This window comes from Aythya marila (assembly GCF_965140915.1).
Source record: "Aythya marila genome assembly, chromosome: 24".
Classification (NCBI taxonomy): domain Eukaryota; kingdom Metazoa; phylum Chordata; class Aves; order Anseriformes; family Anatidae; genus Aythya; species Aythya marila.
The window spans coordinates 2666876-2681310 of record NC_139065.1 but is presented as its reverse complement, the minus strand read 5'-3'; the positions used below and the strand labels follow the sequence as shown (position 1 = coordinate 2681310).

The window sequence follows — 14435 nt, the reverse complement described above, 5'->3', positions numbered from 1 at the left end:
CTTGAATAATAGCCAGGGCCCACGTACCTGAGAGGTTGAGGTCTGCAAGAACAACGTTGGTCAGGAAGCCGTGCATATCAAAGTGTATCCGACCATTCTTCACACTGTCTGTAATAATAGACTTCACAGAGCCCAGGGCAAGCATACAAGCTTCATGTATCTTCCACCTGTAAAGGAATTCAGATGTTTTTAGGTGTTCCCCACACCATCATCTCAATAAATATATAAAAAATCTGAAGAAAAAACATTATTATTTTTTTTGGCCTAAGCTATCACAACTATTTTCTTGATCCTGAAGCAGAGAATTTCAAAAGACCAATTATTCTATGTGCAGAAGCAGTATGGTGCCCAGTACCTCAATGATTTTAAGAAGTTTATTTTTAAATTACATTTTGTTAAGTAGGAGGAAATGGGGTTATGGGCAAATAACACTCCTCCTTGGTTTTGTCTGTGAAGTAAATAACCTCCTTTACAATTTATCACATTCAAGGCAGACAGGGACTCATGTCTGACTGCTCAGGCGTTCAGTTGCTGCTCACTATACAGAGTGGCTATTCAGACACTGATCTTCAGATCAACACAAACACTGAACTACTGCACTGTAAAACCAAGAGAGAACAGTTCTGGAACAGCAATCAGGTCCTCTTTCAACTGAGTGTTTTCCTATCCCCAGGTAATATTAAAAATTGTGACTTTAAAGTTCTCAAATTGAACATACGTATTTGCATATAGCACCTAAATCTCCTCTTTACATCACTGAAAACAAACAAAAAAATGATATGCCTGAAATTCTGAGCCCATTTAACTGACCAGAAAGCGAAGGTACTGTCAACATCTCTTCAGATCACATACAACCAGTAACAGCTTCCAATGACATGTTTCAAGGAACTGTCAGGGCCTGGAGGGAGGGAGCCTGGGACAGATAGCTTGTGCTAGGAGGGGCTGAAAGTCTGCCACATGAAGATTTCTGTATCTGGTCTGAGAGCTGCTGTACTTCCTTTTTCTTCTTCTTAGAAGTCCCCAAATGCAATCCTTGCCCATCAGCAGTAATGCCACAAGAAGAAAACGTGATTGACTTGTGCTGCACTCAGCGCTCCAAAACAGCCTGCCACTTTTATCACTGTCACTCCCTGCTGCCCCATCTCCTTACCAGTGCTCAGCACCGTTGTTTTTAGCCTGCTCAGCTTCCTGCAGGTGCCTGGTAGCTGCTGCAGCCAAAGCAGTGGCACTCTCATTCTGGAAATCAGCAGCCACAGCCTGCACAGAAGGAAATAATAATGTTTAATTGCACAGACTCTAAGAAACTGGACATTTCTCCAAATGCCCCACATAAAGCTAAATTCATTATTTATTATTGTTATTTTGGCTGCTTCTAAATGTGGAACAACTTTCCTACCAGCAAGAGATCTTGTGCGGCAATCCTCACAGTATATGAAAAAGTATCATCATCTTCATCCTCCACAAACTGTTGTGGATTTGCAGTCCAAACTTTTATCTGGAACAGAAAGGAGACAAGAAGGACACGGTGAATACCAAATTCAGAAGAACAAGTGTAAAAGACAGCTTTTCTGTTCCCAGTAACCTAACTTTTGCCAAAACTACTTTCAGAATTTCTCTGTCATTTTCTGTAGCTGATTTTTCTCATATTCTATCAGAGAAACCTTTGAAAAGAGGAGGCCTGCTCTGTACTGCATTCACCTTGCTCTACGGCTCCTCATTTGAAATCAGAATTTGACAAACTAATGACTGACCTGGAATCAATGCTACGTGGCTTTATTTATAGATGAGGAACGGGAGAAGCAGATGAATCTTTAACAGAGTGCCTGTTTTTATGCATGCCTGCCTAAACAGGAGAAGCAGAAGATGGCTCACAGGCTTGGGAGGCCAGAAGGCATGAAGAATTTCAGTAAACATTATTTCATGCTACCCACACAATCCCTTCACTATCACAGAAACCTGGCTAGCCCTTTCAGCATAATAATCCTCATTTTCACAGCATATTCCTTCATCTGCTGTCCACATTATACTCTGTAGGAACATCTGGATGCTACTGCCCTAATTCCTGGCACAGTACATTGACAGAACAGCCTATTAGATTACAGCAGCTTACATTCACTGAAACACTTCCTAGGACATTAACTGTTTTAAATCTCCTATCTCATTTGCTTCCTACACAAGAAAAACATGCTCACCTGCTCCTCTGTGATCTGCATGTAAAGGAGGATGTAATAAATCAGCTCTGGCAAAGCCTTCTTCACCGTGCTCTTAAATTTGTTGTTTTCCAACAAGGCATGAACAAATTCAAATATGCTGAACACCAGATTTTCAAATCCCAATACTTCACCTGAAAAAAGAAGAAAGTGAAAAAAGCAACGTGACTGAATATGCTAACACAGAGAAAGGTAAAAATGGGTGCCAAATATAATTACAGACTGTTAGGCTGTCTGGTGGGGTGATGTTTATTCTTACTCCTGTACTAGCTAGGACAGCAGCAGCCCCAGGAGGATGTCTGACCTCATCACTTTCTGCTCTTTTCCCACATCACTGCACACCCCTCATTAAAAATGATCAAGCCCAACCTAAAACCTGTTCAGTTTTCTTTTGTCCCATTATGTTTACCTCAAAATTGCTGTAAACCTCACTCCTTGAGTCATTAGAAACCTTAAATTATGCAGCTTCATTGATCACAGTCAAATGAAACTTGGAAAGAAGTGATGGATGGTGTCGTAACAGCGTAAATGTACATTATCACAAACTCCTAAGGTGTTTCTGCAACTGTTTTGGCAACAGTAGTATTTAGGTAAGTCCATTCCTCTTCATATGAGAGCTCAGAAGTGCAGTTGAACAAGTTCTTACCATCGGAATCCACAGGATCCTCCACCTCCTCTGTATAATTTACTTCTGTTCTCACATAAGTAGATGGAGTTAAGCAAACGTGCATTTCTGAGGAGCTGCATCTAGTTAGGAATTAAAATTCCCATTAATTGAGATGTTTTCTTTCTTACAAAACACTGACTTGCACACACTCCTGTGCTTCAAACGGAAGACAAGCCACAGGAGTTCCTGACCTTGTCCACTGCCCAGCTTCAGAGACCATTTCTCCATCACCTGACAGCATCCCCAAGATAATTTGATACACGTAAACCAAATCCTCCAAGGTAACCCAAAACTTCACCTGTATTTAAACTTTGCCAGAATGGAACCACTCAGACTCAACCTTCCCAGGGGACAAGGAGCCAATTCTAGACTTCAGTGCTGCCAAGGGCGAGGAGCCACGATGTGCTCCCACATGCTGCCTGGTGCTGGCTCTGCTCCTACACTGGGAGGTGGCAGAAAACTAACCTGGGAGCGGAGAGGAAGGAGGATTCTTCTGGGATAGTGAGCTGACAGATCCAACACATGCCAGAGCAAACCCAAGGGAAGGAAGGCCGAGACTCCCCTTTTGCAAACAAAAACTGTTTTGTCAGCTCAGCTGCCAGCAGAACTGCAGTGGGAGTCAGGACAGGAGGGGAAGAAATACATTATCAGCAATTTAGCAAACAGCTCCTTGTGTTTTAACAGGTGTCTTTAAAAAAATGCAGTAGGATTGTGAAACAAAAGACTGTCCAGGCAACTTTGGTATGAAAAGGTCAGATCTGTGCTCTCTCGAACAGCCATGCTTGTTAGATTACAGAGGAAAAATGAAATCAACCCTTGTGTTATTACTGCAACACACTGCCCAGTCCTGGTGCCGATTCAGAAAGTTCACAAAAAGCTACAAGAAGGCTCAGTATTCTACAGCTTACTGCCTCGCTACAAAAAGCTAAACCAGCAACTTCTGGATTAACAATATGGAAAGATTTGACTTGTCGGTTTGCACGTCCTGGGAAAACTACCAACAGAATGCCTCTTTAACATAGCAGATTGTGCTGCAAAGTAATGACTAAGTGATAACATTCAAAATGCAAATCAAATTCAACTTCTGCAGCAAGCATAACCACTCATTCGTACTGCTGCAGCAAGGGATACTGTAGATTCTTCTTTAAAGTCTTTACATTGTGACTAGACATAGAATCATTGAGCAGCTTGGGTTGGAAGGGACCTTAAAGACCACCCAGTTCCAACCCCCTGCTATGGGCAGGGATGTCACCCACTAAATCAGGTTGCCCAGGGCCTCATCCAACCTGGGACAACTTTCTAAGAAGGTAATTTTCAGTGAATAGTACCAGAAATACTGCAGATTGGCCACAATTCTATAGCCTACAGTTGGTGCTCACGTCATTCAGAGTTGACTTAAGCCAAAAGAAACTTTATGGAGCCTACTAAGTAACAGATATCCCATAAATCTATCCAACAGACCCGTAGTTCTGGTCCTCGTGGCGTAGGAGATAGTTTGTCTTGGTCTAATCAAGTTAAAACCATTCACTGCAAAGGATATAAGGCAGCACTTTCCGTAAGGGTATTCCAGACGATGGGCAGGATCTGCTGCATCGACGAAACCATGTGCTTCGGGTAGTTCTTCACCAGTGCTGTCACAGCCTGGAAAGAAAGAAAAACATCAGTCAGATGGGAAACCAGGTATGACCATCAAAACACACAGCCCACAAGCTGCACTTTCATTAACAACTGAGATAATCCAAAGCCTTGCTGCCACTCAACAGTTTTTCTAGATTTTTTCTGAAGTATTGGGCACATTAATGGAGATAAGGTTAGGGCGATGGTGATGGGCCATGTCCCTCAGGGGTCTGTCCTGGGACCGGTGTTGTTTAATACCTTTATCAACAACACAGACAGTGGGACCAAGTGCACCCTGGGCGAATTTGCAGATGACACCAAGCTGGGTGGTGCAGTCCATACAGCAGAAGGAAGGGATGCCATCCAAAGGGACCTGGGCAGAAGTGGCCCACATGAACCTGATGAGGTTCAACAAGTCCAGGTGCAAGGTGCTGCACTTGGGCTGGGGCAATCCCGGACATGAGGACCAGCTGGGAGAAGAACTCACTGAGAGCAGCCCTGGGGAGAAGTTAGAGCCAAGCCAGGCAGTAACTGGCTGCACCCACACCTGCAGCCAGTCACTGCAGGGACTCAGACATCACCACCATCACCACCAGGGTGCAGCAAGGCAGCTCCTTAACCCCTTCCAGCCACTCTGCCAGCCAACAGCCAACTCTATCTCAGCTAATTGTTCAGCATCTCTTTAAAATCACCTCTAACAGCTCTGCATTAAAGCCCTTTCTTTTGCTTGCTTCAAATCCCACTTGCTTCTTCAGAAGGAATCCCAAAGGTGTGGATAAAAGCTTAGCACAGCTCACCAGCAGCAGGAGAGCTGACTGTTCAGCTCAAGTGCAGCAGGTGCACTTCATGTCCTTTGCTCATAAGCTGAAGAAATTTGCCTCCAAACAACTGACTACAACTTTGTCTTCCATGTTAGAACAAACAAGTTGTGATTAATTAGTTTTTGTACCTAATTACCTGTTCAAACAGCAGAAGCGTGAGCATGAGTTTTCATACCCAACAGGTGTCAAAAGAGCAAATTTTACACATACGCAGCACTACAGCAAGGTTGTCAGATGCTTTAGACTCTTGGTTAATTGGTGCTCTTGATAGGATTTATTTGGTATGCAGTAATTATATCTGTATTCCCATGTTATGAAATTTGCCTCAACTCTATTACTTGTCATGTTTAATTACTCTGTTTCTCTCAAAACAATCAGCAGCGGCACGTTCAACGACAACATCAGAACTGGGATGCAAGGATCATGGAGCTGCAGATCCTCGAGCCTCAAAGGCAGCAATTTAATTCATGATCAAATACCAAATAACAAAGCAATGAACTACACTACGGGTATTTTGTTCTGGTCTTCACGGTTGAAAATATTTTTGTTCTGGCCAAACCTTCTCCACACCCTACAAGGCTTAAAGGCACTTTCCTGTTGATAACTTATTCTAAACCCATAACTACACTTGGAAAGATTTGGGACAAATGAACAAACAGTGGTCTCACCCCAGTGCCATCCAACCTACTTAACTTTCTTAAACTGGGTAACTGCCCTATGGGATCAGGCAGATGTGTACACTTCAGCATAATTCAGAAAAGTTTTTGACACTGCCCTGCATAATGTTCTTAGATGAAAAGTACATTTTAGGTCAGTGCTGCCTCTGATTTCCCCTGAGATTTCCATGCACCTTGGAGTACACGGCTCTCAAGAGATAGGAAAGAAAAAAAAAATCTTCCTGTCATTTGCTTCCTAGCACTTACACTGAGGGAAGGAAAAAAAAAAGACTGAGTTTGCATCTGGTTGAAAATTTATTACCAAAAAAAGTCTCGATTCCCTCTCCAATTGTATCTGCATTTCAAGGGGTTCCTATAGTGATCTCATCTGTAGCGCTGGCTTAACTGATCTCTTGAGGTCTCTCACTTCTACATTACAATGACTAGAAAATACACTTTCCTAGAAGGAAAGGCGATTTATTGGTCTTACACTCAAATCCCTTTTGCCTCAGAAAATTGGTATCATTAGCTTAGAAACCCTAAGTGACAAGATCATGAATTGCCCTGAGCCAACAGCCAGGACACTCATCTCCTCACAAAAAGCCTGCCACAAACCACCCGTCAGCAGACGATCTCCAAAATTTACTGTTTAAATCTGTACTGATTTTCTGCTGCCATCAACACCACCCAACGTGAGAGCAGTGTATTCAGATCCAAGCACTGCACCTGTACCCAACAACGGCCAAAAGCAGATGCCCACACACAACTAAGGAACAGAGCAAGAACACGATGACATTTTCTCAAATACTTTCCCAGCTTGCCACATCTTACAAGAGATTCCTGCTGTATGTCAGTGCAGGCAAAGTAGAAATAGCTCTAGTTCCTGTAAAAAGTTACGGAAATAACAAAAAAAGGCTCCAGCCTGATGCAGAATGTATGAAAGTAATGTGAAGAGAAGGACCGGTCTATGCTTGCAGTCAAACTACCAACCACAAGTGCTTTCAGTGTAGGCTGAAAACTTGCTCTACTATTAAAAATCCCAACCCGAGGATCTGGAATCAGAGACTCACAAATTCTTGAGCTGGAGCCTGTTCAGAGGTTACACTGCGGAGTATCCCAGAGCACTCCCTTTGTGTTAGCTTTGCTGTTCTGCACAGCCAACGGAGACAACAGCAGCATGAACCATGAACTTCTCATAACGAAGGCAAAACCACCACAAGAGACACTCTCGACACAACCTGCCAACATCCCAGCCCAAACTCCCTTCCATTTGGTGCTGCACAGTGAGGAACGTGCTCCTCCTGTTTCCAGTGTACAAACCCTGCAGCCTTACTGAGGAAAGGCAATAGGAGGGGAAGTGATAGGATGCTGCACCAGGGGACATCTGCCTTTAACAGCACTATGAAAACAAGTCCAACAACACAGACCTTAATAGCTGCTAGTTTGTATAATACAATAGTGTCCTCCTGCAGCTCCCAGTGCTTATTTTCATGGCTCCAGTGTAAAGCTAATAATTATGAAAAACGTGATGCTTGTTTTCAGTAACTCTTCCTTATTGTTTTCTTCAGGAGCGTGGCTGAATGGGTTCATAAACCTGTACCCCATGACCCAAGCACCTTACCCCAGCACACGTCCAAGCAAATGAAAACCTGGATTTGACTCTGCAACTTCTGTTTCCGAGCTCCTCTTTTCTTTCCCATGTTGCAGGCAGCAGACCCTATAAGTCCAGTGCTCCCCCAGCAGCTGAAGGGCTCACCATGCCTACAGCGGCACTCTCATCCCCAGGCACCGAGCCACACACACACACAGCTCTGCAACCCACTTTCCTTTCTCTTGCAAGGAAACTGAGAGAATACAAAGGCTTTCCAACTCCATTTTGCAGAGATAATTTAATATTAAAGAGTGGGCAAGTTCTAGAAAAGCACCTACACAAAACAAGCTCCCAAAGCCTCGTTGCAGCAGAATTCTGCAGCACCTTTAGGACAGACAGAACTGTAAGCACTGAGCAGGGTCCAAACACAATGCATGCAAGGTGTCTCAGACCAGTAATCAACAAAGACACACATCCTTATGGATCTTGCAGGCATCTACACTACAGGCAGAATTATTTCGTTGCATGGCACTGGGAGCCAAAACAAAAACCTCTGTGTTTCCTAAGACAAGCAGTACCAGGAGAGGTGATGCACGCTCAAGTTTCTCTGTTTTCCAGCACACCTGACAGTGTAGTTGTATTTGATTGTTATTGAACCAGTCTTAACTGACTTACCTTTAAGACTTCCATCTTAAATCCACTGTCTGATGTGGGTCCATCAGGCATTTGTAGGGCCTGAACGAAAGCCTCCGTGAACTGCTGCACCACAGGAAAAATGAGGACTTTGGCAGCACCCTGGTAAAAATCAGCGCAAACACAGGTCAATTCAAGGCAGAGATCTCCCGTCTGACAAGGAAAGCACCAGAAATAAGAGAAATGGTGTGTGTTTTCCTGCTACAAACCCAGAGGGACTCACGACAACTGCAGAAGGCAGTTACAGTGCCACTTGTTTCAGATGTCACTTGGGCTCTCTCCTTGTGCTGGGAACTGATCTCAGCTGAATCCCACCTTCAAACCCACGCGGCCCAGACCGCTACAAAGCATGCACCTGCCTCGAAGCCATTCGCCTCAGACTCTAAAGAGAGACCCAGACAAGCCAGCCAGGAATCTCAAGAGCAGCGCACGTCCTCCTGAAGCAGGCACCTCCACCTGATTAGATGAATCACCCCCTGCACCCTCCTGCCCAGGCCCCCCCGACCACAAAGAAGACCCAGGGTGAGCAGCTCACACACAATTAACGCTGAGCCCTGAGGACAGCATTTATCTCTCTTTTGAGCCACCCTCCCACAAACCAAACAAGCTCCTTCTGAGCTGAGTACCAACAGCTGGCCTCAAGATTACTGGGATGATTCTTCCTAAGAAAATGCAGGAAGTATTTTTTCCAGATGTCAAAGCACTCCTTGGCCAAGCAAGTACTAGTGGACAAAAATATTTTTACTGAGATTTTTCATTATAACTCCTTATCTAAGACAGCTAAGATGTTTAAATTAACTACAAAATACCACGTTAGCAATTTATACAAGGATTACCTCTTCTTGTACGTGTCTCAAATTTGACCTGAACTTTTTTTTTTTTGTATATAATGTAAAGGACACTTTCAGCCCCCCTCTAGAATAAGGCAGTGGGGAGCTAAAAAAGACTGCTGCCTTTTGGATGCTGGTACCAGTGGCTATATGGTGTTGCCTAAGTAACTTTGTCAGTGCAGCAGAGATGCACTGCGGTTATCAAAACTTCCCAAAAGCCTGGACTGAATTCCTCCCTGTGCAAACAGGAAGGAAACAGCAGAGAGAGACACTCAGCACGGACTCAGAAAACCAGATGCTAGAATAAGTCGTTCCCATCTCCCAAAAGTTGGAAAGAGCTATTCAGCGCCTGGGGAGTGCTTTTTATCTTAACTACTATCCTAAAATTTTTGCTTGGCTTCCATCGCCCCTTTGGGAACAAAGAGCTGATGTTATGTTGGAGCAATCGATTAAGTAGCAGGAGCTTGTAACCAACGCCTAATGGGAGGGCCAGAAAACCAGCTATCAAAACCCAGACTGCCCAGGTGTGGAGGTTAGGACACACCATCCACCTGGCAACTGGGATTTCCAAGCACAGGGGTGATGCACCATCTCCTCCCCACACTGACTCCCCTTCTCTGAGCTCTCACGTGCTTATCTGTTGATCTGTCACATGTTAAACTTAGTTAAGGAAACCAAGTCGCAGTTTCAAGGCATGCATGTAGATGAGGGAGCGAGCCACTCTGCATGTATTAAATTACACCCTCTGCCCCAGAATTACAGCTGATGGCATATAATTCTCCAGGTGTTTCATTTGCATTATTAACTATTATTTAAAGCCTTGCTCAGTTTGAATTCAATGTATGTTGTAGGGGATGTTACACTCTTGCCTTTTCCAGCTCCTCCATGTTACAGATCATGTGGGCACACGTGGTAAATATCTCCACTGCACGTGACCTTGTGCGAATACCATACACCTAGAAAAAAATGTAAATAGATAAGGAGCATGAGATATGTTAATTTTAAGTTATCCTTTTTTTTTTTCTTTTAATTGTATTTTTTTTTGCTTTTATTCCCTTTTATTACTAGCTTCAAAAGTTCTATTGAAACTTTAGCTCTCATGAATTACCACAGTATTGAGAAAACTCTAAGTTCAACTCTTACTGTGCTATAGTTTAACTGTTAAACCTGGTGTTTCCGTGCTCCAAGAAACATCCCCAACTAAAACAATTCAGTACCAACTTAATGGTGAAGATCATACCTCAGCCATCGTGAAAATTTTGTACATCTCTGGAAGAATAACAGGAGCAACATGCGGCATCTGTGTGTCTGTCACTTCTCGTGTGAACTCTAGAAGGTGAAAAAACAGAGCTAAGTTCTTGTAGGAAAACAAATTTGTAGCAACACAATGGAGAATTTCTGGGAAAGACTAAAGACATTGGAAACACTGATTTATACTTGACTAGATTGGTTTTGTCTGGCCTACATAATGGTAAGCCCTAAAGGCCAGCAGAAAGGTCTTACGCTCTCACATACACGTACCTGTAAGCACTCTCATGGCTCCGTGCACTGCATTCACATCCCCACTAACCAGCATCTCCATCAAGAGGCTGAACAGCTCGGGCCAGGCTTCAGGCCAGTCCCAGTGGGCGATTGCTGACACTGCATAGGCAACGCTCGAGCGCACTTTGCTGATCGATTCTCTCAGCCCGTTGGGTAGGAGCTCCCTAATCGCAACTTTTGCCTGTAGAAAATAACATTAGTTAGCAAAACACATCCTCAAACACGAGGGAATTTGAAAATATACAGACTTCTATATACCTATGAGCATCTCCTGATGCTGAATTGACATCAGTTTTACAAAATGAACACTCATGAGATAACAAAAGTTTGCATTTTATTTTTTTTTAATGGAAGACTGCAGGGCATGTTGTAAAGTCTCTTCACGCAGAGCAGTCGGCCAAGCAAACAGTAAACTGCCTTTCCCAGCTCCCAGCTGCAATTAGATGGGATGTAGATATGGATGGAAGACATCCAGGGTTAGTTAAGATAATTGGCAGTTCCGATGTCAGGGACTATGTTTGCTTACTTTGGAAGATTTGGTAAAGTAGAACTCGTCACCCAACCCTGCGGGGACAGAAGAAATCAAGCCAGCACTTCTGGGGCATAATTCACAGGATCTGGTTCAAGGAACCATCTCTGGATGGGATGAATCATACCCTAGATGTGAAGGATGGTCTAGCCAACAGTCAAAGGGCTGGAAACTTTGACCATTTTAGCTAGTAGATATTTCTACTGAACTGAGATTTTGAATGAAACCCAGCAGACCTTTAAACTGAAATTTGTCATGGGAAAGTAGCCTGCAAGTCCCAAGCTGGAAAACACAGGATCCAGCAAATACCTGAAAAAAAGACTGCCAGAATTTTAAAACTTTCAAAGCAGGCTTCCTTTAGTTTTACTCTCAGAATGACAGCAACATTATGGCTGAGCTTCTCTTACAGAAATCAGCCCAAGTATCCTTAGTCTATCATGGTTTCAAGCGACTGAAAACGCATTTTTGAAGTGGAAAATGTCAGAAAACCTTAACTGGAGTCATTAATCTCTTGTAACACACAAGAGCAATGACACTTTTAAAGCCAACTACAGAGTTAATACCCTTGATGGATAAAACATCTTGAAGTAGACAACGTGGAGTCAAATCTTACCCTTTCTGTGGTCTCTGGAGGTCTGAACTTTTCTGACTGAGAACACCAATGAGTTTCCACATACTGTTTCAAAATGACAGATGCTAGCTGTATTAGAAGAGAGGTCACAAGTCAGTAACAAATCCTGCAACCACGGCCAGGATTACCCCTGCCCCATTTGCTCAGCCTTCCATCCCACGTGCTGCTTTTGGAGGGGTGACAGCCCTTGTCAAAATGCAAAAATCTTCGAGAAATGGAGAAAAAGCCCCCTGCAGTAAGACGACCTGATGGTTGTTTCTTGCACAATGATGGCCTGTACAGCACTGACACAAGATGTCAGCTTTATTTTCTCACCACTAAGAAGGCATGAGGCATGGCCATGTGGTAAGCAGAGAAATACAAAGCCCAAACCTCCTTTTCGAGGAGGAAAACACCTGCACAATGACCGCTGCTAAGACAGGCTGCATTTCTGCTTGCTGATGCCTGCTGCCCACCCACCAGGCTCCCCACGTGCCCACACCCAGCACGCTGCCCTCCCAGCACCAGGTTGACCGAGTCCAAAAAGCACCAGCTTCAAAAAACGAAAGCTTACGACATCTGGAGATATTGAAAGAGAAAGTGACAATTCTGCAGGAATTTAATCATAAATGGAGAACGATGATGGAAAACTACCTTCAATTCTCCACCTGGAAACGCCACGGGACATTCTACAAAGCAAGGAAATTACTGGGGAACTGATTTTTTCCAGCTTTGGGTAAACTCACCTGACGGATGGCCAGGGCACCCTGAGGATCCACAGTCAGTTCTGCTAAATGAACACCGAATTCTGCAATATTAAAAAGAAAAAAAAGGTTGTATCGTAGCTTTTATTCCCACACAGCAAAACTCATCAGGATTTTTGGAGAAAGAGGTAATACCGATTGAATGACTCATATGTGGGAAGGAGAAGACAATTCCAAAGTACAGCTTCTCACATGAATCACCACCATTAATTCTCCCTTGCGTTCTCTGCACAAACTCCATTTATTTTCTCAGCATCTCATTTCTTTCTCTCAGGGGCAAAAATTTTGCAAGCCAGGTTAATAACAAGCAAATGATTTAGAATCTTTACAAACTATCTTGCCTACAACAAAATGTCATTAGGCACGGCCCACAGGGGGGATACAGGGATGGGGTCCAGAAGGGAGCAAGAAGCAAGCGGCCACCCAGAGCAGGGGCATCACTGCGGCTGTCCCATGGGCACAAACCTGCACCAGCAGCAGGATCCAGGGCTGCAGGAAGTTTGCTGCTAAGGTTTTTTCATCTGGAAAATGCACAGGATGCTTGTGGTGCCCACGCAAGTTCTATAGTAAGGGCAAAACTGAAATGCTCACACCAGCTCTGTCCATGAGGAAATAAAGAAAATAAGTAAGAGCAGCTGTTGGGATGGTAAATCCACATGCCTCAATAAACGTCCTTTAAATTGCAACATTTTTTTGGGGGATAACTGTACTAAATGCTTCGTTTAATTTCATTCACCTACTTAAGAAATGCATTTGTGGTTTCAGTTCCAGAAAGTGGGGAGCAGAAGGGATGTCCCACGGTCCAGCCAGCACCACCGGACTCCCACGGACAGGACTAAATGTGCTTAAAGCATCCCTGGCCAAAACGGATTGAGAAGTCTTCTCAAAGAGTTCTGCAGCCTTCATCAGTAACGTATCCAAGTGTTGCACAAACGTGGTCATCTGTGGTCCTCCTAATAAGCACCTCACTCGCTTTTCTGGCTGGGGAGAAAATTGCCCCTCACCTTCCCGTGCTTACATCAAACAAACCCAGTTCCTTCAACGGATCATGCATTAGAAAAAAGAAAAAGAAAAAAAATCACTGTTATCCCAGCTGCAAAAGCAGGGAGACCCATCCTGAGATGTTATTGACGTCACACTCCTCTCAACCACACTATTCGTCTAGGAGCCTGAGATATTCCAGACCCCAACACAGCACTGAACATCAGGCACATTTTAAAGGGTGTAAGTGAACTAAGAAGCCAGAATAAATCCCACGGCTTCACACAGTTGAAGGCAAAACAGTCACACTAATGACATCTCTCAATCTGTCATTTTCCAACCTGCACCAGCGGTGCATTTTAGGGTACCTCAGACCGGTGAGTTTTCCTTGACAGCAACAAAGGCCGAGGCTAATCACCTCACAAATCTTACCAAACTCTTATCATCCCCCGTGGCAGTTTCCTTAAGCAGCGAGCCGTCCCTTCCATCAGACAAAGCAGACGGATTTATCCAGAACATATCATATAAAGCAGTACGAGCCGCGCAGCACCTAGTTAGCCAGCTGCTTAATGAGCTGTTCCAAGAATCCCTCTAGGGACTGAAATGATACCGAGCGCTGCATAGCTCACTGGCTCCTCAGTTTTCAAAGAATTGGTTCATTATTGGGTTTTTCCAGTTGACTGGGAACTTTCTGTCTCCATCGAGGGTAACTGCAATTGAAATGCACCTCTTCTTAAGTGCTTCCCCTGCTTATGTGCTGTGGATCTGACACACCAGAAACATGAAGTCTTCCTCCTAAGTCTGTAAAACCAAAAGCTCAGAAACTCGTAGTGAAAGGCCCGATACAGGGAGCATTTATCAAACCCAGTTCCTCCCAGCTCCTCTCCATCAACCTTGCTATTCACGATCTCCTGCTCTCCAGCT

General features: G+C 44.0%; 1 protein-coding gene across 1 annotated transcript in view; it reads right to left on the bottom strand.

Annotated features, from left to right (window-relative positions):
• Window positions 1–14435, bottom strand: part of IPO9 (importin 9) — a gene marked incomplete at its 5' end in the record, with an annotated part of 32195 nt that overhangs the window by 14662 nt on the left and 3098 nt on the right. Inside the window, 12 exons of the mRNA XM_082778453.1 lie at window positions 28–167; window positions 1151–1257; window positions 1397–1495; window positions 2193–2344; window positions 2857–2915; window positions 4418–4518; window positions 8238–8357; window positions 9955–10041; window positions 10326–10414; window positions 10607–10808; window positions 11770–11856; window positions 12513–12574. Coding sequence (XP_082634579.1) covers window positions 28–167; window positions 1151–1257; window positions 1397–1495; window positions 2193–2344; window positions 2857–2915; window positions 4418–4518; window positions 8238–8357; window positions 9955–10041; window positions 10326–10414; window positions 10607–10808; window positions 11770–11856; window positions 12513–12574 — 1305 coding nt within the window. The remainder of the gene's footprint in view (window positions 1–27; window positions 168–1150; window positions 1258–1396; window positions 1496–2192; window positions 2345–2856; window positions 2916–4417; window positions 4519–8237; window positions 8358–9954; window positions 10042–10325; window positions 10415–10606; window positions 10809–11769; window positions 11857–12512; window positions 12575–14435) is intronic.